We start from the raw sequence: 25,576 nt of genomic DNA, 5'->3' as shown, positions 1-25,576 counted from the left end.
AATATTACCAAAATGTAAAAATAACTCTTCAAGTGGTTTTTATTGTCATTCCTCTATATAGCTTGTATACAGTGGAACTTGTACAACCACTTCAACAACTGCAGCAGGCAAGCAAGGCATTGCTGTTAGTAGCATTCTTCCCCAGATTGTTGTGGCAAATGTTATCTTAAGTTTTCCCCTACTTTACAAGCTGAAATACCTTGTAATGCAAAGTACAGGTATTAAATGAAACTCCTTGTAAAGTCTTCATCTTGGAAGTTATTAACCCTAACTACTATACTAACATTTTAACACTGGGCAATTCCGCAGTTGCATCTGTGTCTAGATTGGACACATTGCCAGATTGCTTTGATAAATACCTCCCTTGGAAATAGAACAGTAGCACTACTTGTAAAGGAAAATAGAAAAACAATTAAGCATGCTGAAACAAGACTGCCAATAAAGACAACAGGTTAGAGCAGAAAATATTAGCTGTGGATTTATAATCAAATGTAACCCTGGATAAACAAATATCACAGCTGTCTCTGTAAATATCTAGCTGCAGAAATGAGTAAACTGTAAATGCTGCTATGTGTCAAAACTTCTGGTTTGGAACTTCAGCTGTAATAGTCTGATTTTCCTTCTTGTTTAACACTACACTTAAAATAGCATAAGAAATCATCTCTTATTCTTATCTGTTCTTATTCGTATTCTTGATCTGTTTCAAGATTTCTTCCTGTGCGTGTAGAACTATGAATCTTACAACGTATGTATACTTAAATTTTATGAAAACATCCGGTGTTATGGGATTGGTATGTCTGTGTGTGTTAGAAGTACACAAAAATATAGTAAGTTTGATGAAATTACACTCAATAGTACTTTAGTCACTCACTCAGATTAACTGCTTGACCATGACAGGATCGCAGAGGTCCGGAGCCTGTCCGACAATAACTGGGCACCGAGTTAAGATGGTCCACCATGGACAGGACACCAGTCCATCGCAGGGTAGCCACACAGACACAACTAAAGGCAATTTTAGAGTAACCAATTAATTTGAAATTCCACATCTTTTTGACTGTGGGAAGAAGCTGGAACACCCATAGAAAACCCATCCAGGCACAGGGAAACCATGCAAACTCAATATAGACAGAACTGGGTTCAAACCTCTTCGGTGGGCTCACCACCTGCCGGAGAAACCGTAAGGGGCCGGTGCATTGTGATTTGGGCGGTGGTCGGGGCCGAGTGCCCGGCCGACCCAAACCTCGGGCGCCAACTCTGGTTTTTGGGACTTGGAATGTCACCTCACTGGCGGGGAAGGAGCCTGAGCTGGTGCGGGAAGTTGAGAGATACCGTCTAGATATAGTCGGGCTCACTTCCACTCACAGCTTGGGTTCTGGAACCACTCTTCTCGATCGAGGGTGGACTCTCCACTATTCTGGCGTTGCCCAAGGTGAGAGGCGGCGGGCTGGTGTGGGCTTATTAATAGCCCTCCAGTTCAGCCGCCATGTGTTGGAGTCTACCCCGGTGAATGAGAGGGTCGTCTCCCTACGCCTTCGGGTCAGGGAACGGTCTCTCACTGTCATTTGTGCTTATGCGCCTAGCGGCAGTGTAGAGTACCCGGCCTTTTTAGAGTCCCTGGGGGGCATGCTGGAAAGCGCTCCCACTGGGGACTCTGCCGTTCTACTGGGGGACTTTAACGCCCACGTGGGCAGCGACAGTGATACCTGGAGGGGCGTGATTGGGAGGAACGGCCTCCCTGATCTGAACCCGAGCAGTGAGTTGTTATTGGATTTCTGTGCTAGTCGCGGTTTATCCATGACGAACACCATGTTCATGCATAAGGGTGTCCATCAGTGCACTTGGCACCAGGACACCCTAGGTCGGAGGTCGATGATCGACTTTGTAGTCGTTTCTTCTGACCTTCGGCAATATGTCTTGGACACTCGGGTGAAGAGAGGGGCTGAGCTGTCAACTGATCACCACCTGGTGGTGAGTTGGATTCGATGGCAGGGGAAAAAGCTGGACAGACCTGGCAGGCCCAAACGCATAGTGAGGGTCTGTTGGGAACGTTTGGCGGAGGCCCCTGTCAGAGAGGTCTTCAACTCCCACCTCCGACAGAGCTTCAACCAGGTCCCGAGGGAGGTGGGGGACATTGATTCTGAATGGACTATGTTCCGTGCCTCCATTGTCGGGGCGGCGGTTCGGAGCTGCGGCCATAAGGTCTCCGGCGCCTGTCGCGGCGGCAATCCCCGAACACGGTGGTGGACACCGGAAGTAAGGGATGCCGTCAAGCTGAAGAAGGAGTTCTATCGGGCCTGGCTGGCTCATGGGACTCCTGAAGCAGCTGACAGGTACCGACGGGCCAAACGGAGCGCGGCTCTGGCAGTCGCCGCGGCAAAAACTCGGGCTTGGGAGGAGTTCGGTGAGGCCATGGAGGAAGACTTTCGGTCGGCCTCAAAGAGATTCTGGCAAACCGTCCGGCGACTCGGAGGGGGGAAGCGGTGTTCCACGAACACTGTTTACAGTGGAAGTGGTGCGCTGCTGACCTCAGCTGAGGATGTTCTCGGGCGGTGGAAGGAGTACTTTGAGGATCTCCTCAATCCCTCCGACACGCCTTCCGTAGAGGAAGCTGAGGCTGGGGACTTGAAGGGGGACTCGTCCATTACCCTGGCTGAAGTTGCTGAGGTAGTCAAAAAACTCCTCGGTGGCAAGGCTCCGGGGGTGGATGAGATCCGCCCCGAGTTTCTCAAGTCTCTGGATGTTGTGGGGCTGTCTTGGCTGACACGCCTCTGCAGCATCGCGTGGAGTTCGGGAACGGTGCCTCTGGACTGGCAGACCGGGGTGGTGGTCCCTCTTTTTAAAAAGGGGGACCGGAGATTGTGTTCCAACTACAGGGGGATCACACTCCTTAGCCTCCCTGGGAAAGTCTATGCCAGGGTACTGGAAAGGAGAATCCAACCGATAGTCGAACCTCGGATTCAGGAGGAGCAATGCGGTTTTTGCCCTGGCCGTGGAACACTGGACTAGCTCTATACCCTCACTAGGGTGCTGGAGGGTTCGTGGGAGTTTGCCCAACCAGTCCATATGTGTTTTGTGGACCTGGAGAAGGCATTCGACCGTGTCCCTCGTGGCATCCTGTGGGGGGTACTTCGGGATTATGGGGTTCAGGGCTCGTTGCTACGGGCTGTTCGTTCCCTGTATGACCGGAGTAGGAGCTTGGTTCGCATTGCCGGCAGTAAGTCAGACCTGTTCCTGGTGCATGTTGGACTCCGCCAGGGCTGCCCTTTGTCACCGATTCTGTTCATTATCTTTATGGACAGAATTTCTAGGCGCAGTCAGGGAATGGAGGGTGTCTGTTTTGGTGGCCGCGAGATCTCGTCTCTGCTTTTTGCGGACGATGTGGTCCTGTTGGCTTCATCAAGTCAAGACTTGCAGCGTGCACTGGGGAGGTTTGCAGCCGAGCGCGAAGCGGCGGGGATGAGAATCAGCACCTCCAAATCCGAGGCCATGGTTCTCAGTCGGAAAAAGGTGGATTGCCCCCTCCGGGTTAGGGGGGAGTTGCTCCCTCAAGTGGAGGAGTTTAAGTATCTCGGGGTCTTGTTCACGAGTGAGGGAAAAATGGAGCGGCAGGTCGACAGACGGATCGGTGCGGCGTCCGCAGTAATGCGGTCATTGTACCGGTCTGTTGTGGTGAAGAGGGAGCTGAGTCGTAAGGCGAAGCTCTCAATTTACCGGTCGATCTACGTTCCTACCCTCACCTATGGTCATGAACTCTGGATCATGACCGAAAGAATGAGATCGCGGATACAAGCGGCAGAAATGAGTTTCCTCCGCAGAGTGGCTGGGCGCACCCTTAGGGATAGGGTGAGGAGCTCAGTCACCCGGGAGGAGCTCGGAGTAGAGCCGCTGCTCCTCCGCATCGAGAGGAGCCAGTTGAGGTGGCTCGGGCATCTGTTCCGGATGCCTCCTGGACGCCTCCCTGGGGAGGTGTTCCGGGCTTGTCCCACTGGGAGGAGGCCTCGGGGCAGACCCAGGACACGTTGGAGAGACTATGTCTCCCGGCTGGCCTGGGAACGCCTTGGGGTTCCCCCAGAGGAACTGGAGGAGGTGTGCGGGGAGAGGGAAGTCTGGAGGACTCTGCTCGGACTGCTGCCCCCGCGACCCGGCCCCGGATAAAGCGGAGGAAGATGGATGGATGGATGGGTGTTAAATTACCACCTCCATACAAATCAAGTGTGAAGTGAATACAACTGAGAGATATGTTACCAAAATTCTTTTCTCTTCATTTCATCCATTTTTCATCACATACATAAAAATGTGTATAAAAGAAACCATAAATTATTTGTTTTGTTATAAATAGTAAAAGCTCAGACTGTTACAGGTAAAATATTTATTTAACATTGCAATCACATACTTAGGTCTCAGTCACAAATGACTTTCTGTAGCTGTATAGTTCTTTGATACATGAATTAAATCAATTTTCATTTCACTTCATGGGGTAAAAATTTGTGAAATCAGTGAAACCCATAAGTGTAGACAATGTGTTAAGAAACACAATCTTGTTGTTCCTTCAAAGTTTCCTAAATACATTGCCCAGCACTTTAACAAAGCGTAGCAACCACCTGTGTGTTTTTTATGGCAAGGGAGGAACAGAAGGGGGTTGCCAGTACTATCTTCTGTGGTTGCCAGTACTATCTTCTGTATGTTGGGGGAGGCACATGTAGGGAGAAACACGGAACCGCCCCGCACTCCGTGCAGGAGTCGAACCCCATACCTGCCAAGCAGCAAGATACCGGTCAAACCCGCCGCACCATCACATCCCCGCAGTTACCTTGTACCACTAATATAAACAATTACAGCACACACACAAAGAACAAACTGTCCCAAACAAAGCCTTTTTCTAAAAAAAAGAAAAAAAAAAAGTCTATTTTTTTCTAATGTGACATGACTTAATAACATTGTGAGAAAATGATTTCTTGCAAATGCATAAAAATGTCAATCGTAACCCTGCATCCCACTGCCACAATGTTCCGGCCACCTTGTCCTGCCGATACCTAAGAAAGTCTTGTCATAATTAGAATCGCGAAGACACTGATGTGCACAGCAGAATGCCCAGACTGTTCCTAAAATCCCCTCCAATATGATCACTGTGTTAATGGAGTCCTGGTGGACAAGGAAATGCATGGTGTTCATAAGCAAATCTGTCATAAGCAAGAATGTAAATGGAACAAAGCTATGGAGCACACACACACACTTTCTGAACCACGTGTCCCATCCAGGGTCGCGGGGAACTGGAGCCTACCCAGCAACACAGGGCGCAGGGCCGGGGACACACCCAGGACGGGACGCCAGTCCGTTGCAAGGCATCCCAAGTGGGACTTGAACCCCAGACCCACTGGAGAGCGGGACCCGGTCCAACCCACTGCGCCACCGCACCCCCCTCCTTATGGAGCAAAGAGGAGTCATAAAAATACACCTCCATTAAACACTAGTTGAATGGGACAAAATAGTTCTTGAAGGCGAATGTCTCATTCGTCATTCATGCTTTAAAGGTGGTGCACAAAAACCCCATGTACCCTTCATAAAACGAGAACGTGTCTCAGTCCAAATGAAAACACTGAACTCAGCTGCTGACCATTTTCTACTCAGATATTGCCCTGGCCTGTGTTTTTGTGAAGAAATATATTTTCTCCAGAACTGTTCAGGGACTTCATTAAAATCGTAAATATGTTCAACATCAAAGTGATTTTTAAAGTATGGACAAAGAGGCAGGAGGGAGAGGGTGACGGGGGACAAGGGACACACGACCTCCCTTTGCTCTCACCTAGTGATGTAACTAAAACCAACAATATTCTTAATTTTCATTTATAAAATTAGATTTTGGAAATGTTGGCAATGTTTTACTAGCTTCTGTACAACACAGCCACAAGTACACCAGTTTGTTTCTCAAATTTTACAAGAGTACTTTCATTTCATAGTGAGTGCTTTGCATCTTTAATCATTTTTATCATAGTCGTTGTCTCCAAGGATTCTCAATAAAAAAATATCACGTTTGTCACAGTTACTTGCATAAAGATTCATTTTAATTATTATATTACATTACAATATATAAAAAATGTTTAAGACATTTGTTTAGATTTCAGTGCACACCCTTTTTTAACAAACCATTGTAACAGTCTCTAAAGAAAGAAAGAAAAACACGTGACAATAAGTCCAGCAGGAGCAAGGAATGAGCTGAATGTACTTCAATGTAACGAGATTCTCAGTTGCACTGATGCTCAGCTGCTGTGAATGACACCGTCACCACAAGCAGTGGCCCCATTTAAGGTGTACATTCTGACTGCATAGTAAGGTAAACCTTTCTAGTCTAACCTGAACATGACGACTAGAAGAAAAGTATAGATTTCAATTTCCTCATAATTAACCTTTCTACCTAATCTCCTGTCCAAAGTAAATAGCCATCAGCATTTAATGACCATTTTATACCCAGAGGCCTTTGTCTCCCTTTCCTTCATCCAGGGGCATAACAACTAATCAATTATTAGGTGCATGAAATGATCAAAAAAACTCAAAGGTGTAACACAGATATTGTGGGGTTACTTCAGACTTGCTTCATCCAGTCTGTTTTTAGGGTTAGCCGTTTAGCCCTGTTTGACGCACCGCACTCAGTGACGGCAGCAGCCCACACAGCACCGCTGCGATATAATGTTGCTTTTTTGGTCGCGGGACTCTTATTTTGAATGTCTGCACGTGTGGCATTTGACAGGTAACGCAAGGACATGGAGGGAAAAAATGGACCCAAAAGGGGTGAATCATTATACATCAGACTGCAGGAAAAAAAAAAAAAAACACTGAAGATGTTGACTACAGAAAATAAAACACAAAACCATTTAAGAAGAAAAGAAAGCATTAAGTTTCTGTGGATTTCATTTCAATGTTGCAACACACGTTTAAGTGAACAAAAGGGACTCGAACCCTTTATGACCACTTTCTTTAATGCTCACTGTTATACTCACAGAACAGTGAGAGAGGTGAAACATGGCATGCAGTGCTTTCATCACAAACTTGTCTTACCAGGCAGCTAATAGCATAGTGGTTACAGCTGCTTCTTTTGGACCAGGTTCCAATTTCACATCCAGCTGTAGTGGCCTTGAGCAAGCTACTTACCCTGAAATTGCAACTAATAATTGCATTTACATTTATTCATTTTGCCAACGCTTTTCTCCAGTTGTGACTTGCACTGTCATTTCCAGTTTCCACTGCAGGGTAACTTTCACTGCAGCATTTCAGGGAAGATACCTTGATCAGGGTAGTAGAGTAAGAGGTGGGATTTGAACCCACAGTAAGTAACTCTGGCCACTACGCTGCCGGCTGCCAGGCAATAGCCTATGCACGGAATGAACGGTCGTCGGTTTCGCGTTATAACTCATATCCGCACATTAAAATGTGCTACGCTTTACAGTCACACGTACAGAATGTCTACAGTCTACAGTCACAGAATGTTAAAGATTAAGAGTAATTAAACGACTAATAATTAAAAAAAAACACCCTGTAATCGCGAAGAAGATGTCTACCTAAAATTTCAAAACGAAACACAGCACACACAGTGAATAGAGACAAGTCAGCAGGGCCCCCCAAAAAGGTACATTTATCGTGGGTTTGTTTTCTTCATACCCAGATACTTCTTAATAATTTCCAGAATCTCTTCCGTCTTTAGGGAGTAAATGATGGGATTGAGCAGTGGGGGGATGGAGGTGGACAGGGACGTGTTGATGATCCTCGTGTCCGTGTCAATGTTCACGTTGATCCATGCAACAATGTAAGTCACGAAGTAGGGCACGAAGAAAAGAACAACCAGAATCAAGTGTGAGGTGCATGTTTTAAACGCTTTCCACCTGCTCTCCGAAGAGGCGATATTCAAAATGGCATAAATTATACATACGTACGTCAGCGCGATGAAGCCGAAAGGAGCAAAGTACAACGTAACTGTGGTAAAACTGGCCATAAACCAGTTGCGAGAGTAATCCCCACAGCCTATGTTGAAAACGGGGCCGTGATCACAGAAGAAGCTGTTGACGATGGTCGATTTGCAGTACGGCAAGGGGGGTATCAACGCAACCATGACCACGTCTATGATGAGCGGAATCGACCAGGAAACCATTATGACCAACATCATTTTACGGTTTGTATTTATAGTATGGCTCCTTAGCGGGAAACATATCGCAATAAGCCTGTCATACGCCAGGACGCAGAGAGAGAAGGCCTCCATGGAAGCAAAGAAATCAACAAAGAACATCTGAGCCAAGCAGGCATTGAAATAGACGAATTTTGAGTCGAAGAGGTACATGTTGATGGCTTTGGGGATGAGAGCCGAGCTCAAACTCACATCGACCACAGCCAGGCTGAAGACCGCCATGTATTTGGGTGTGTGCAGGACCTCTGAAAACCAAATGATAACCATCAAAGTGAGATTGACCGCGAGTGTAAAAACGTAGATGACTGCTAGAAATATGAAGTAGTATTCGCTGTTCTTCAGCGCGTAGAATCCTCTGATGTAGAATCCAACTGGACGAGTGAAGTTGCTCAGGTCTTGGGTTGTGGTCTCCATATGGGCCCCAGGTTCCTGCTTCACTTTCGTCCGCCTAAAATCGATGTCAGTAGATAGAAATGTATCTAAAGGGTTTTCAGAGAGACTGGTTTAACAACACAGATACATACCAATCTGAGGAGGGGAAATTATTGCAGGATGTAAATTCCTGGTTGTGCTGTAACTTTGAGCTTCAGTGCCTGAATTTTTATTTTTATAGCGGGTCACCCAAGTCTGTAACTCCAGCTCTCACTGGAGATTCAATTACTAGTCCTGATCAGCCAATAAACTGACTGGTAAACTAATGGTGATGGCTAATTACATGTTAAAACTTTCCCTGAGGGTGTAATTACTTCGAAAAGTGGTGTGCATGCAAAGCAAAAGTCAGTGCATGTTGTCCTGTACAAGAAAATAACTCATAGCAGCAGAAAAGCATTTGTACTCACAAAAATTTAAACAAACCTAGGAGAGTGAAATTGTTGAACTCTGGTGTACCGGGGGGGTGCGGTGGCGCAGTGGGTTGGACCGGGTCCTCCTCTCTGGTGGGTCTGGGGTTCGGGTCCCGCTTGGGGTGCCTTGCGGCGGACTGGCGTCCCGTCCTTGGTGTGTCCCCTCCTCCTCCGGCCTTATGCCCTGAGTTGCCGGGTAGGCTCCGGTTCCCTGCGACCCCGTATGGGACAAGCGGTTCCGAAAGTGTGTGTGGTGTACCAGGTCTGATGGTCTGTTAGAGGAATTAAGTCTTTTGGAAGTGGGACATGATCAATACACTGTTCAAATGAAGTAGGACGGCCACAACATGTCATGCAAAAATCAAAGTAGGCAGCTGAAGATATTTCCATTTAAATCATTAGGAATAAACCTGCCTGCTCTATAAGTTGTGAATGCACTTAATGGATCCAGTGCAGATGATGTGGTCAATGCTGATGTAGCTAGGCTGGTAATGATTTATGCTACATTCATTGTTAATAACCATTTTAAAAATATGGCAATTCTCCAAAAATGAATGGCTAAAATAATGGAGAGTAGACAGATGATTTGGGCTTTGAATACCTAATGTGAAAATGACATACTGAAATGAAAATAAAAAAAGACACTGAATGGAATCTGAAAACAAACTCAAGACAGTTCATGTAAAGTCATTCCCATCATGTAAATCATGGGTGTTAATTATACAGAACACATATATGTACCGATGGAATGCAGGTATTAGTAACTGGACCATGTCAGGTGGAGCATTTTAGATAATGATGCAGAGGTGCAGAAGAATTGGCTTAAACTGACGACTTCTGGGTTTCTTCTTATGGTTTAATTTTCTTATAGACACACAAATTCATCATAAATCCACTCATCAGCTTGGCAACCTTCAGCAATAAATGACACACTGTCAATTTGGGTGCATTCCATGCTTTCCAGTTGCTATGGTTTAAGAAACCTGGTGATCATTTTGTATTGTAAGAATGATCTATTTTACCTTCTTCTGTGTCACTTAATGCAAGTGATTCGTTGTACTGTTTTTATTACTGTTTGTGAGAACCCACATGCATGTCCTTCTGCATCAAATACGTTCCCCAGCACATGCTAGTGAAAAATAATGAACGCAGCCATGAAGGAACTGTATGTGACACTGCTCAATACATCTGTTTCCGTGACTGCGAGCAAAAACCAGGATGAGGCTTGTAAGACTGAAGAACACGCCTCTAGAGGTCCTTCTTTTTACCTAAATGAGAACACTAATACCTCCTGTATCTGCTTCCACAACCCTAATCAGTGGCTAATTGAAATGGACATGGAAGAAGTAAACAAACCAGCACAAAAAGAACATTTTGCCTGATGTTCTGTTATTATTTCATTTATGTTGCCCACATTGGCTCAAGGTGACCTGTTCTGCCGTGTGATTCCCAAAGTCAGCATTTTAGGGCAATAGGAACTTTACCTTCTTTACTTACAAAAAGCTCTGCTAAGTAAAGATAAAATTGGCAACTTGAAGCCTGGCTTATATTTTATATCAGTTACTGGAGTCCTGGACATGAAAAAATGACCTTGTGTGGTCATTTAATCTTTTATACAGAATAATCTTTCTGCAGCGCAGGGTACCCTGGAGACTCATTAATACGGGGAACACAATGCATCCAAAAAAATCCGCTCATCCTCAGGCTATTGGAAATCAAAGCAAGGCCCAGACCCAAGGCTTGTCTGCTGATTTAAAATTCAATCCAGCACATTTTGCAAAGTATGAAATTGTACATTGCTGTTATTATTAATTAGTACATGTTGAAACAGACGGTTGTGGAAGCATAGCTGTTGTAACAGCTTTAATATATCAATTCTCATCTTATACAGCTGTATCTTTCACTGGAGTAACTCAGGACATGAACCTATAGTACAACTTTTCACCTTCCTTAAAAACTATACAACACATTAATTAAGCAACTTGCTGACCAGGCACCCAACACCATATATGTGAACAAAAGCAAATTACTAGATATGTAAATAATAATTGAAAGTTTTCTCCCTTCTTATTCTTTAGTAACCACTGTGGGTAATTCTTCATCCTTTGGTATAGTTTAGTCAGGTTTGTGCCTGGCCCTCCAGAACGTTCTCATCAGCAAAAAGAATAATCATAGCATAACATTACCACTTTGTGCTTATAAAATGAATAAGTAGGACAGTTTGGTTTTGCTGCATGGAAGCAATCATAGTGAAGGGCGTTCTCTCACACTGTAGTGTCACTGGGCCCATGTGGCCCAATTGCAGAACAGTGGTAATTAATCTACGTCCTGGGGACCAGGCTTGTTTTGTCCTCATCCATTGCTAAATTGCCTCGTCTAATGGGGCTTTTAATTCGACTTTCGTCCTAATTAGATGTCTATGGAAGTTTTTTCAAGTGTATAGTACTTAATGGCTGTAAAAGAGTTGCGCGAGTGCAGGTAGATAGCCATAGTGTTATACAGCAATTAATGAAGGGGAACTGTTAGAAATGTTTTCTAACCCAACTGTGTTGTGATAACTGATGCTACTTATAAAAGTAGTTATATACATTTTAAAAGGGTTTTTGTGATATTTTACATACATAAGTGTCAATTCTGGGAATCGACAACCTATACATTTATACTTTTGAAAGTAACAGTAGTTAGATCTTCAGTATATCAATGAATTTATCTTTCAAAGGAATTTTCAGGAACAAATTATATTTGTTACATGAGGGGTTTCTGGACAGATAATATTTACCACAGCAATCTGGGGAAGTATCATTCTCAGCAATTCCATTAACAACAATGTCTCTGTTGCCTGCCTGGTATTTACGTGATATTTTATAGCTAGTTTATCCCTGCATTTCCATAATTTTTAAATGTATTGATCTTCATAATTACAATTCAGTTTCACTTTATGTTTAATTCAGGGTCTATTACATTCTGCAAAATGTTCCAGATATTCAATTTATCAAGTATTCAACTAATCCAAAATATTTCACCAAAGTGGTTTGATTGAATGTTTTCTGAGAAACTTTCTGATTTGCTCCAATACCTCCTCTGTCTTAAGTGTGTAAATAATGGGGTTAAGAAGAGGGGGTAGCACAGCTGACAAAGATGTGTTCAAGATTCGAGTGTTACCGTCAATCTTGGTATATATCCACGTAATGGTGTAAGTTACTAGAAAGGGTGTAAAAAATATCGCCACCAAAATTAAGTGCACAGAGCAGGTTTTGAAAGTTTTCCATCTTCCATCTAAAGATGTGATTCGGGAGACAGCAAGAATGATGAAAACATATGACATCAGGATGAAGCCTAGCGGCACATAAATTACAGCAAATAAAAAGAAAACTGTTATTTTCCAGTTTGGGCTGTTGTCGCTGCAAGCAATCTGAAAAATTGGGCCATGGTCACAAAAGTAGCTCATCACTGTGGGAACTGGCTTGCAAAATGACAGGTGAGTGATCAACACTAATGCAGCTACAAGAATTGCAAAGGCCAGGACCCAGCTGAAAACTATGATGCCAAACATGCGTGTGTTGGTGATGATCGTGCTGCTCTGTAGGGGGAAGCAAATGGAGACCAACCTCTCAAAAGCCATGATGACCAGTGAGTAGGATTCTGTTATATAAAAAAAGTGAACAAAGAACATTTGAGTCAGGCACAAGTTGTACGCCACAAACCTTGAGTCAAAAAGAAACTGGCTGACACATTTAGGGATGAGAGCGGTGATGTGGCTCACATCCACAATGGACAAGCTGAACACCACCATGTACTTCGGGGTGTGAAGAGCTTCAGACTGCCATATGACCATTATCAAGAAAATGTTCCCCAGAAGAGTTCCAATATAAACAAAAGCCAGGAAAATAAAATAATATTTAGAGTCTGGCAAAGACTGAAGCCCCATGATGAAAAAACCAACTGGCCGGTTAAATGTTAAGTTCTGTTCCATCCCGGCGTGCTGATAACAGTGGCAGTTTCTTGTTTTCTCTGTTTGAATTTTATTCAAATTTCAGCTGAAAGTAAGAGATGAATGAAGTAATACCTGCCTGCATATCAGTCTGAAGTATCAGTCACCCTTCTTGGTGCCGGTATCACTACTGAGAAAACTGCCAAGAACACTATCCACAATAATGCCAATGTTAACTCGGAGTGGACATAATGAAATTTCACCTCAAGACGTCTCATTTATATGTAACCATCAGCTAATGGAATTAAAGGAGAAACTTTCTCTATTTGCTCCCCCCTAGTGAACACTGGTAGAGATCAGTATTCCCTTGATAATAACATTTAGACTTGACATGAAGCAAAAGAAGGTTTCACCAGTTTGTGCAAACAGAAAGGTACACTACATTATTGGATCACAGATTAATGAGCAATTATAAATGTTTCTGAAACAGCTGGGAATAAAATTTCAGTGTTTGGTGAAGTATGGAGGTTTAAAAGTCCCTCTGCAGCACCCATTACACAGTCATTCTGAAACCGTGTCATTATTGTCATTGTAGCTATCACTTCTTGTAAATATGCAGAAATCTGTGTCTTAAGAGAAACTGTACAAAATAACATACAAGCATGATCTATCAAACTACTGACAATAAGGTGGAGCTGCTGTGCACACATAATTTGTTTGGCCCATTCACATGGAAAGCATAATATTGGGGCAAAATGTTAAACACTGAACTTATAGCTGTTTTGATTTAAAAAAAAAAAAAAAAAATCATAATAATATTTCATTGTATGAGTTTCCCCAATCAATCTTTTAAGGTATGTTACGTTAAGATCATCATTTGCTATTCAAGTCTTTATTTAAACTGAATCCTGTATAACTAAAATTTGGTCATTGACATATTTACAAAATATTCCCACCTCCGAAAGAGGAAATGTAAGAAATACACAAAAATTGTCATTGTAAACAATCAGAGACAGGAATTATACAAATCATAGTGAAAGTATGTCATCCTTGCAATCCCAGTCACCATTCAACACCACTGCCCAAATGCATCATGGAATTGTTTACAGGTGAGCTGACAGCCAGGAATTGCTGTAAAGCCAGTTACATCATGACCTCTTGGCTGTAACATGGGCACTGGTAAGGCAGGGATGAGCACGGCTTATCAAAACAAAAGGCTCCTCTGGGTCAAGTGCAGTAGCTCTTAATTGACTTGTTAATGATGCTTTGTTAGCTTTGTTTTGAAAACTTTTCAGAGTGGCAGGGGGAGGTGATGACTGGCAGGGCAAGCACAAGAGTGAAGACCCTGACCTTCTTTACCCAATTAATGTCACAGTATGTCACAGCATGAATTAGTGGAGGAGAACACAGCTACATATAGAGGGTCAGCAGGGTCTATAGTGGTCTACAATCATAATAGAATAGAATAGAATAGAATAGAATAGAATAGACTTCATTGTTCCATTTCTGCGAAATTTGTCTTGGACAACCATGACATGGCCAGTGCACAACATTGGACTCACATAAAACAATACATATCATAACATACAATAAAATAAGAAATAAAGCAACAATCAAAATATATTAAAAACCTACTATATACCAGTCTAAATTCTCAGTTTTGGAATTCTCTGTTCAATAATTTAACTGCAGTTAAACCACAGAGACAGGTATTATGCAAATAATGTAAGTAGTAGTGAAGTTATAAATGATGGCAGTATTCCCAAGGAATTAAGGTCTAAGAAATATGTCCAATTTTTTAAAGACCTGTTACAGGTCAAGTACACTTCTTAATTTAGAGTGTATTTGGAGATGGGAAAAATTACATGCATTAAATTTCTTTTTGAATGACCATCATAAACACACTTTCACATTCACAGACAAAGGGCAATTCACAAAAACACAGTGCTGTTATCATATACTTCTATGTACAACAAGTAGCAAGGCATTTCTTAAAGGCATGTATTTATATTGTTGAATACTTTCACCAAAGCAATTCAGATTGAGGCACCACGCACCTGGCGTGCTTGGATTTTATAATAAAAGTTCACATTTTATTTAAGAACTTAAAAGTGTATACTTTGCAGTACATTTATAATACACAGCACAGTACATAGCAACTTAAATGGAGCCTCTGCACTCGACTGCTTTGAAACTCGACCGCCTTGAAATTTGTACTCATTGGACCTGGCCAAGCCCGCTGAGGCACTACGCACCCGGCGTGCTTGGATTTTATAATAAAAGTTCACATTTTATTTAAGAACTTAAACGTGTATACTTTGCAGTGCATTTATAATACACAGCACAGAACATAGTAACTTAAATGGAGCCTCTGCACTCGATCGCTTTGAAACTCGACCGCCTTGAAATTCCACCGCCTTGAAACTCGTACTCATCGGACCTGGCCAAGCCCGCTGAGGCACCACGCTCCCGACGTGCTTGGATTTTATAAAAAAACAGTTCACATTTTATCCAAGAACTTAAACGTGTGTACTTTGCAGTGCATTTATAATTCACAGCACAGTACATAACAACTTAAATGGAGCCTCTGCACTCGACTGCTTTGAAACTCGACCGCCTTGAAACTCGTACTCATTGAGTACCTTTGTCAGGTGTTTAATACTGATCCAGAACTATGTGTCTTGACAGCTACATTACTTGTGCTGCAACAAGTAACCCAGGGCATGGTCAGTGGTTCTGCTTATTTACCAAGTTCTTTATACAACTGAACATTGTAAGCTGATAGTGGATATCAGCAAGCTAGCAATTGTGTACTTTTAATTACCTTATTGCTCGAAGGAATGATATCTGAACTGTTTCAACTGCAGAATTCCTCTGCACCTTTACCAAATCCCTTCATTATGTGGAACTTGAGCAAACCATTGGTGGAACATACTATTTATTTCTTCCTTAGTCCTGGTTTCCCTGATTAAGTTGCTTAGATTTTGTCCAGAATGGCACAGTGAATTGGGTCTATGAAGCGTGTGGCAGGGAAGATGGTATCTGCTGATTCCTGTCTTCACTTTGATTAAAAGACTGACTCAGAGTTTTTTAAATGTTTGAAAATAGTTTAAAACAACTCCATGTAAATCTCTTCTCTAAAATACTGATATTTAATTTTCAATAACTCAGACCGTGCAAAGGATCTATCGAGACTGTGTCCTTGACCGTCACAAAAAGTATCTCCTCTGGTTGTCACCTCACAATCATCAGCAGCCCAAGGACGAGGAGGAAAAGAACTGGGTGGACCGGATGGTAGTGAGAACAGGATATGCTGAACAGCACTATGCTGTAGAGGAGTGCATGGTGGAACATCAGGACTGGCACAGGTGCTGGGAATTGGTGCAGAGCTTCCAGGAATGCATGGCTGCTTTCCAGAATGTGAAGAAGAAGCAACTGCTTAAGCATACAGTAGGAGACATATCCTAGCAGAGAGTGATGGGCTCACTGCTGCTGCTACTTTCAAAAATGGCACATCTAAAGTGTTGGGATTTAGTTTTTTCATCAACATCAGCTTTCTACTATGACCTTAATGTACCATTTTTTTGTGGTAAGATTTGCTTTTTTAAAAAGTAAATTTGCCACAGTAATTCCAGATTACCTGTGTATTAAACCACCTACATATGTTGGAAATCCAGTTTTAAAGGTTCTTGAGATGTTTACAATGATTTCACACACACACACACACACACACACACAAACACTGTCTGAAACCACTTCTCCCAAGTGGGGTCGCGGCAAACCAGAGCTCAACCCCACAACACAGTGTGCAAGGCTGCAGGGGGTGGGGACATACTCGAACCCCAGATCTACCAGAGTGCCGCGGCCAAACCCGTTGCGCCACCGCACTCTCCCTTACAATGATTTCAGATATTAATTAAAAAATAAATTATCTAAAATGTACAAATAAAATGTACTCAGGACATCAGTCACAGCTGTAACTGTATTTATTGTAGTATGAGATTTAAACATGAAAACCACAAACATGCTGGTGGCAGGTCTCCATCAGTGCCTACAGACATTAATGAAATGTAAATAAAGAACATGCAATGTCATGCTGGCTGTACACATTCAGACGCCTTACTGGACAACATTGCTAGATATGATTGTACAATAAGGACAATAGGATTTCAGAAATGGAACCATTATGATATGAAACAGACCCTCATATCAGATAATTATAAAGGCTTGTTGCCAAAACATGTTTGTGGCTAAATTTCAGGGAATTAAATCTCATCTCGCAATAAATTAAGTTACAACTGTGAGTGTTGTTTTGTGTTAACCTCATTCAATATTTCCAGAGGATCCAGCATCCATTGTAGTAATATGTAATTGAGGTGAACATGTTTTTTTCTAGATCTAAAATATCAAAAAATAATTAAAATCTGCATTTTCTACACACTCATGATTAACCTGACTAACCAAGGAAAATCTGGTAAAGCTGACAGCAGATTCATTAATATGACTGATACATAAAGACAAGAGCTGAGTGTTCACATTAGGGCAAAAACTGAAAAAAAAAGAAAAATAAAATCAGAATTCAAGATTTTTTTTTTTATATAACTGAAAATGCATTAATCTATTTTTGCACCTATATTTCTATTCATGTAATAATTTATTATTGCTCATGTCACCAGTTTATGTCACTGATTAGTCTAGGATCGAGTCGACTTTTTTCTGAATATGTTTCACCATTATGGTTTCACAGAATGTCTTCTGCGAAACCTCCTGATTTGCTCCATCACCTCCTCTGTCTTCAATGTGTAAATGATAGGGTTGAGAAAAGGAGGTAGCACTGCTGATAATGATGTGTTCAGAATTCGGGTGTTAGCATCAATTGTAATATAAATCCATGCAATTGTGTAAGTTACTAGAATGGGCAGGAAAAAAACTGACACCAAAATTAAGTGGACAGTGCAGGTTTTGAATGCTTTCCATCGACCCTTTACAGATGTGATCCTGGAGACGGCAACAATAATACAAACATATGACATCAAGATGAAAGCAAGTGGCACAAAAATAACAGCATACATATAGAAAGTAGTTGCTTTCCAGTTTGGGGTGTTGTCACTGCAGGCCATCTTGAACACTGGCCCATGGTCACAAAAAAAGCTCATCACCATAATAATTGGCTTGCAAAATGACAGTTGAATGAACAAAAATGTTAAGGCCAACACAACTGTGAGGGCTAGAGCTGAGCAAAATGCAATGATGCCAAACATACGGGAGTTAGTGAGGATCGTGCCACTTTGCAATGGGAAGCAAATGGACACCAGCCTCTCAAAAGCCATGATGACCAGGAGAAAAGATTCCAAGGTATAGAAATAGTGAACAAAGAACATCTGAGTCAGGCATAAGTCGTATGTCACAAACCTTGAATCAAAAAGAAACTGGTTGATGCATTTTGGAACAAGAGCAGTGCTGTGGCTCACATCCACAATGGACAAGCTGAACACCACCATGTACTTCGGGGTGTGAAGAGCTTCAGACTGCCATATGACCATTATCAAGAAAATGTTCCCCAGAAGAGTTCCAATATAAACAAAAGCCAGGAAAATAAAATAATACTTAGAGTCTGGCAAAGACTGAAGCCCCATGATGAAAAAACCAACTGGCCGGCTAAATGTTGCGTTCAGCTCCATTTTTCTGGGGTTATTTAATGCTGGCGGTTTCCTTCTTTATTTCTCTTCAGTCAGATTCATTCAAAGTTCATTTTAAAGTTGCAGAGGAAGGATAAAGCAGAAACCTCATTAATATGTTTCAGTTAGAAATTTATTTTTTTATTCATTTTAGAAGTATAAATTGCTCTTTTTGGTGCCCATATCTGTAGTAACTATTGTAGAATACCAGGAATGCAGGGCACAGCAATGTTAATTCTAGCTCGAAGTAATAAAATTTCCACTCAACAGAAGCTCCTTTATATGTACCTACCACCAGAAGAAATCAAGAGACAAAGCTAGTTTTTCTGTCCCCCTTGCCCCAGTGAACACATGGGGAGATTAGCCCTCCCTTGACAGTCACACTCAGTTACATTGTTGCCTCATATATAACACATCATTAATTTATTTTTTTGTGGAATTCACAAAGACATCAAAGAATATTATTTAATTGAGGGTTTTTCCCAGCAACTCCAAAGGTAAGAGTCGCAACAATTCTGAAAATACATTGAAGACATATTTAAGACATCTTATATAAGAAGCAGATGGCATAGGAAAGCATAATCCACATACCATAAGTAGGAGAAACCCAATTACCTTGCTCAATGACAGGTCCAAGACTTCAAGTTCACTTTAAGTGTAAATTGAAAGCACAACAACACAATCATCAACCAATCTAATTCTTCCAGCTGCTAAAATTGTTTTAGGAGATGGCAAATTAGGTCTTTTGCAAAATGAAAGTTTGTACCAACTTCCTGTAACACTGATTTTGCAACAATGCAAATACACTCGGTCCTTTAAATAATGGGGCTCAAACAACCAAGAGCTGCTACAACAGCTTACAGAAAAATTTACCTTCTTTCCATACTTCAGGCTGTTTTCCTATGCATCAACATTTTTGCCTGTTATGCAGCTGTTTCACTTCCACAGTGCCTACATCATCCTATGCAACAGCATCAGCACAGGTATCAGACATTTTATGCAGGGATACACTTGGTTGAGTTTTTTCCCTTAGTGGTGTTAGTCTAGCTAATTTCTGGCCAAACCTAAGTTACTCTGTAAATGATGACTGCTCTTATAATTAAACCTCAATTTTACAATCAAATAGAAATCTTCTAAGATTGAGCATTTGTTAGCAACACTGCAGATCCTATCTCAGAAAGCATGCAGACACTATGCTAGAGTGACATCTGTTGCAATTTTCCCCGATGTTGCACATATGTCCCACGTTCCACATCTCCCTCCTCAAGCCATGCTTCATGTCCCTCTTTCAGGCTCCACAGATCGCCGTGCTTCCTCTGCCAGTGCAGGTGGACAGGGCCCTTCTTGACTCCCGAAGGCAGAGAGGGGACTTACAATACTTGGTAGATTGGGAGGACTACGGTCCAGAGGAGCAGAGTTGGGTCCCGCCACGGGACATTCTAGACCCGGTCTTGTTCTCTGATTTCCATAGAGATCATTTAGACTGGCCGACGCCCAGGCCCAGCTTGTATGGTACCGCTTGTATGGTAGGGGGTACTGTCACGCGCATCTCACCCGCATCTGCCTTTCATCAAGGCAACATGGTATAAAAGGACCGGGATTCCACACCTGCTTGCAGAACTTCACTTGAGCAACCACTACTCCCGTGTCTCCAACAATTCCTGTCCTTTCAAAGTTCCTGATCTCGTGGCTACCAACCTTCGCTTTGTCTTGTCATTTACATCCTTTTCTGCTCCAAGAAACCCTGAACACTCATCGTCTGACTTTCGCCTGTCCCCAGCTACTGCTCTTCGTCTTGCTTCTTGGCTTTGTTTAATAAAAGGAATCCGCAACTGGGTTCTACTTACCTTCCATTGTTCTAGCTTGACAGCCTCATAACAAGAATTTTCCTAACGGGGTGATTTCATGGAATTTAACAACCAGTCTGGAAAGCTTTAAAAAAAAAGAGCTTAATGTTTTAACAACTTCTTAAATTCATTAGCTAAAATGTTTGTGTTGAGTGTGTGGAAAATATACATAGCTTCTCCTTAATTAAGGTCCAGAAATGCTTTTAATATATAGTTTTTATTCATTATATTTATTTTTTAGCAGTAATTTATTATTCCTCTTCAGAAAGAGAATAGTTATGTAAAAAACACATATACATCATAAATGTGCTCAAGCTGAATTTCTTGTAAATGTTTAATTGCTATCTGGGTTCCATTGAGTTTTAAAGGTCATTTGTGAAAGGAACTAGAATAAACATGAGAGCGGGTGAACTGAATGTCAAATGGTAGCATTTGTAGTGAGAGACTACACAATGAAGATGGGGGTGCAGTGGTGCAGTGGGTTTGGCCTGTGCCTGCTTTCTGGTGGGTCTGGAGTTCAAGTCCCACTTGGGGTGCCTTGTGCAGACTGGTGTCCCATCCTGGGTGTGTCCCCTGCACCCTGTGGTGCCAGGTTCAGCTCGTGTGTGTGTGTGTGTGTGTGAGTGACTACACTATTAATACCCAGATATCCATGCAAAAATAAGTGTATAAAAATACTGCTCTTTGTTTTAATGCTTTTTTTATAAATCTTTAGCATTAAATAGTCTGCTGGGATTGCACCTAAACAATCCAGCTGATGAGAATGTATAGCTATATTTTTAATTTCCACAAGGATTATTAGGTTTTTTCCATTTAAATATGACTGTGGCAGAAGATGACACAGTGACGCTAAGGCCAGTGAACACAAGTAACCAACCAACCAATGTCTACAACCACTTGTCCCGAGCGGGGGCGAGCAGTAGCCTTAAGTGAACATAAGTGCTCATTTATATTCACAGTGCTCAGGTGGAGGCGGGGGGCATGGTGGAGCAGTGGGTTGGACCAGGTCCTGCTCTCCGGTGGGTCTGGGGCTCGAGTCCCGCTTGGGGTGCCTTGTGATGGACTGGCGTCCCATCCTGGGTGTGTCCCCTCCCCCTCCAGCCTTACGCCCTGAGTTGGTGGGTTAGGTTCTGGTTCCCCGCGACCCCGTATGGGACAAGCGGTTCAGACGTGTGTGTGTGTGTGTGTGTGTGTGTGTGTGTGTGTGTGTGTGTGTGTGTGCTCAGGTGGTCAAAGGAAAGGGGTGTGGACAAACGAGTTCTCGTGCTCAGGGTCAGGACAATTGCTTCCCAGCTACAATGGTCAGCTGTCATTCAAGGTCAAGTTCAAGTTGTCTTTATTGTCATTCCTCTATATTGCTTGTTTACAGTGGAATGAAATGTTGTTTGTCTGGAGACCATGGTGCAACACAGAAGAAGAGTACAGGACAATAAATACACAGGACAAAAAAGGGCTTTAAACTGAAGGCAGTCTGTAGTGTATGGAGTCATGCTGGGTTAGCTGTTTGTGCCAGATGAGCATTGAGAGGCAGCAGGGTGTTGAGTAATCTGACTGCCTCAGGGAAGAAACTGTTGCATTTTCAGCCTCAGTCTTTCTTTCTTGATCTTTTTCGGTCCTACTTCCAGAGACAAGGGTTAAACGGGATAGGTTATTAGGGATAACTGTGTATGCCCTGCCCTTCTCCTCACCTCGCCTTTCTGACATACCAGTTGTGCCACATTGACATTTTAATCATCATGTTATATTTTTCCTTTCTTGTATTTTAAAAATAAAAATGCAACAAAGGTGCAACATTGTCTGCAAAACCAGCAATGAATCATCACAGTGTAGTTTTTGTCTTTAAAACACAAAAATGGAAATATATAACTCATAGCAGCAGATAAAAAGAAAAATTCCTCAAAGAGAACCATAAATAATAAAGGATAGGTCAGCAGTGCTCAGTGCTGGACAAATTTAAGTCAGTTAAACAGTTTTCAGTTTAATCAATATCTTTAAATGTCCTTTGCCATTGGTGTATATTCAGGAAAAACAAATTAAGACTGCAAATCAAAGACCACAAAACTGAAATGACTGACTTTTACACAACCAAATATTGTTGCAGACATCTGATCTAAGTTTAGTAGTTAAAGAATTCTGCAAAAAATATACTTTAAACTTTTTCAGTAATAATGATTCTATACTGTAATGAAATTACATTTCTTTTTTGGGAAAAAAATATAAAAAAGGATGAAAGAAAATTGTAACATTTACTGAAGAAATTGTGGTTTCTTATGAATGACATTTGGTTAAAGGTCCACTGCATTCTTTAACAATAGACCATTCTTGCTTAACTTTCTGGAGTCACGGATTTATTGGTGATTGTAGTTTGCTGGATTTTTTTACATGTCCATTAACATAAGAAAGAATTCTCAGTGCACTACAGAATATCATTCCCCACATGTAAAGCATTAGTGTTTCTTTAGCCTGCTATAATTTTTTTGCAACAGAACATTAGAATTAATTTTTCATTTGTAATATTTATTGAATATTTATGAAGCCTATTTTACACCTCTATTTCTTGTGATACTTCATTATTAATCACGCTATATTGCCTGTTTCATTTCTGACCATATTTAGTCAAACATCAAGTTTCACCTCAACGGTTTCACAGGATGCCGTCTGAGAAACCTTTTAATCTGCTCCAACACTTCCTCTGTCTTCAGTGTGTAAATGATGGGATTGAGAAGTGGAGGCAGCAGTGCTGATAATGATGTATTCAGAATTCGAGTGTTAACATCAATCGTAATGTAAATCCATGCAATTGTGTAAGTGACCAGAGTGGGCATAAATAAAATTCCCACCAAAGTTAAGTGGACAGTGCAGGTTTTGAATGCTTTCCACCGACTCTCTACAGATGTGATGCGGGAGATGGCAACAATAATACAGACGTATGACATCAAGATGAAAGCCAGTGGCACAAAAATAACAGCAATCATATAGAAAGTTGTTGCCTTCCAGTTTGGGGTGTTGTCACTGCAGGCCATCTTGAACACCGGTCCATGGTCACAGTAGTAACTTATCACTGTAGGAATTGGTTTGCAGAAAGACAAATGTGTGATCAAAATTATTAAGGTCAGCATGATTGCAAAGGCTAGGGCCAAGCAAAATGCAATGATGCAAAACATGCGTCTGTTGGTAATGATTGTGTTGCTTCGTAAGGGGAAGCAAATAGAGACCAGCCTCTCAAAAGCCATGATGACCAGGAGAAAGGATTCCAAGACATAAAAAACATGTACAAAGAACATCTGAGTCAGGCATAAGTCGTATGTCACAAACCTTGAATCAAAAAGAAACTGGTGGATGCATTTTGGAACAAGGGCAGTACTGTGGCTCACATCCACGACAGACAAGCTGAATACCACCATGTATTTCGGTGTGTGAAGAGCCTCAGATTGCCATATAACCATCATCAAGAAGAAGTTCCCCAGAAGTGTTCCAACATAAATGAAGGCCAGAAAAAGAAAATAATATTTACTGTCTGGTAAAGACTGAAACCCCAAGATGAAAAAGCCTGTTGGTCGGTTAAATGTTACGTTCCACTCCATCCTGGTAAATTAATGCTGGCAGTTTCCCTTTTCTGTACCTTCAATCAGTTTAGTTCAAAATTTGTTTGAATGTAGCAGAAAAAAGAGTTTTAACCCTTCCTGGTCTTCCTATGTGTAATAAGAAGAGTAAACTGTTTGAAGTGGAAGGAATAAAATTTCCTACTAAGACTCTACCTTTATATGTACAAGGATGCAAAAGCAATCAAGTGACAACCCTTCACTGAGTAATCTCTCCTCTAGAGAATGCAGAGAAAGACCCGCCCTGCCCTGATAATCACATTTACACAAACTGGCAGACAGGCAGACAGGCAGACAAGACCTTTTCATTGCATATTACACAGCACTCATCTGTTTTTTCTCTAAATTTGAGGTTAGGCTAAAAAGTATCTGGAATAATGTTTACTATGTAGATAATATTACAATGTTATTGCACACACTTTTTGGCTTAACCCTCAGTTTTGGGGGAGCACAAATTAGATCTTTATATCAGTAAAATGGTCTATCAGCCCATTTTAATACCCCTTTGACAACTGGCAATTTAGAGGTTAGAGCTGGTGACCCAGAGGTTGCAGGTTCAAATCCTACCTCTGTCTATTGTAGCATTGAACAAGGTACTTACCCTAAGTTACTCCAGTGAAATTATTCAGCTACATAAATGGGTAAAAAATTGTTAGTTTGGAGAACATCAGATAAATTTAAGTGTGCTTTTTTATGACAAGTTTGGGGAAGAAAGTGTTTATGTGACATTATCAAGTGCTGTAGAAACTGGCAGAGGTCCTGGACATAAGCAAACAAAGGTTGCCCTCACTCACAAAAACAACTGATCCACTTTGTCAAGCAAGGAGAGGTAGAACAAGGCATCATGTGGAGGAAAAATAGAACAATCTTTTTTCAAGAAACGACTGGTCCATATGAGTAGACCTTGACTGGCAGCTCTGGATTCTGACAGAAAGTATGACCAACTTGTCCACTGATTCCCCATTGGTCTTCCCACATTCAGTCTCTCAGATAACGGGTCTGAGATTTTTAATGCCACTTGTTGCTCATCAGTTAAGATTTTCAACTATCTGACATGCCACATCCAGTTCGGGCCTGCGAAATTCAGATCTGTGCAATAAACTGAGGCTACATTTGAAAATTCCATCCAGCAGCTTTAGTATACAGAGAATGTGAGATGCACTGTATTCTGGGAACTGTGTACCCATACTCTCAGCCATGTTCTATTGTTCAAAGATAAAGTCAACTTTATTGTCCTATTCCTAAACCCTTCATCAAAGAAATTTCCACAAATATTACAATACATGATTGTATCACACATTACTGAACATTTATCAGTTTTTTGTCAAAAGAGCTTAGGGCAAAACTGATGTCTTTGTGAAACATTTGCATGCATTTTCCCTCCAAAATGCATTCTACAGCTATGTTCAGTCTGAATTTTTTCACTGAAATATCTATCAGTTGTGACAGACACAAGCAAGGAGATGGTCAAAAAGACAGAAAACCAGTGGTTTCTGATGATAA

The 25,576-nt window shown here is 41.8% G+C and overlaps 4 protein-coding genes across 4 annotated transcripts; all 4 read right to left on the bottom strand.

Annotated features, from left to right (window-relative positions):
• Positions 1–7,627: 7,627 nt before the first annotated feature.
• Positions 7,628–8,587, bottom strand: LOC114910394 (olfactory receptor 51M1-like). Its single transcript, XM_029250880.1, has one exon. The coding sequence runs from the start codon at positions 8,585–8,587 to the stop codon at positions 7,628–7,630; it is 960 nt and encodes a 319-aa protein (XP_029106713.1).
• A 3,447-nt stretch (positions 8,588–12,034) lies between these two features.
• Positions 12,035–12,988, bottom strand: LOC108929436 (olfactory receptor 2AT4-like). The gene has a single exon (XM_018743948.2). The coding sequence runs from the start codon at positions 12,986–12,988 to the stop codon at positions 12,035–12,037; it is 954 nt and encodes a 317-aa protein (XP_018599464.2).
• A 4,691-nt stretch (positions 12,989–17,679) lies between these two features.
• Positions 17,680–18,627, bottom strand: LOC114910393 (olfactory receptor 2AT4-like). Its single transcript, XM_029250879.1, has one exon. The coding sequence runs from the start codon at positions 18,625–18,627 to the stop codon at positions 17,680–17,682; it is 948 nt and encodes a 315-aa protein (XP_029106712.1).
• A 4,474-nt stretch (positions 18,628–23,101) lies between these two features.
• LOC108929438 (olfactory receptor 2AT4-like) lies at positions 23,102–24,055 on the bottom strand. Its single transcript, XM_018743950.2, has one exon. It carries the CDS (start codon positions 24,053–24,055, stop codon positions 23,102–23,104), a length of 954 nt encoding a protein of 317 aa, XP_018599466.2.
• Between the last annotated feature and the right edge of the window lie 1,521 nt (positions 24,056–25,576).

This window comes from Scleropages formosus, chromosome 4 (assembly GCF_900964775.1).
Source record: "Scleropages formosus chromosome 4, fSclFor1.1, whole genome shotgun sequence".
Classification (NCBI taxonomy): Eukaryota; Metazoa; Chordata; class Actinopteri; order Osteoglossiformes; family Osteoglossidae; genus Scleropages; species Scleropages formosus.
Note: the sequence above shows the minus strand (reverse complement) of the source record. Positions and strands in the feature narration are given on the sequence as shown.

Excerpts from the sequence above, each read along its gene's own strand:
- LOC114910394 (XM_029250880.1), bottom strand. The coding sequence starts at position 8,587 with ATGGAGACCACAACCCAAGACCTGAGCAACTTCACTCGTCCAGTTGGA.
- LOC108929436 (XM_018743948.2), bottom strand. The coding sequence starts at position 12,988 with ATGGAACAGAACTTAACATTTAACCGGCCAGTTGGTTTTTTCATCATG.
- LOC114910393 (XM_029250879.1), bottom strand. The coding sequence starts at position 18,627 with ATGGAGCTGAACGCAACATTTAGCCGGCCAGTTGGTTTTTTCATCATG.
- LOC108929438 (XM_018743950.2), bottom strand. The coding sequence starts at position 24,055 with ATGGAGTGGAACGTAACATTTAACCGACCAACAGGCTTTTTCATCTTG.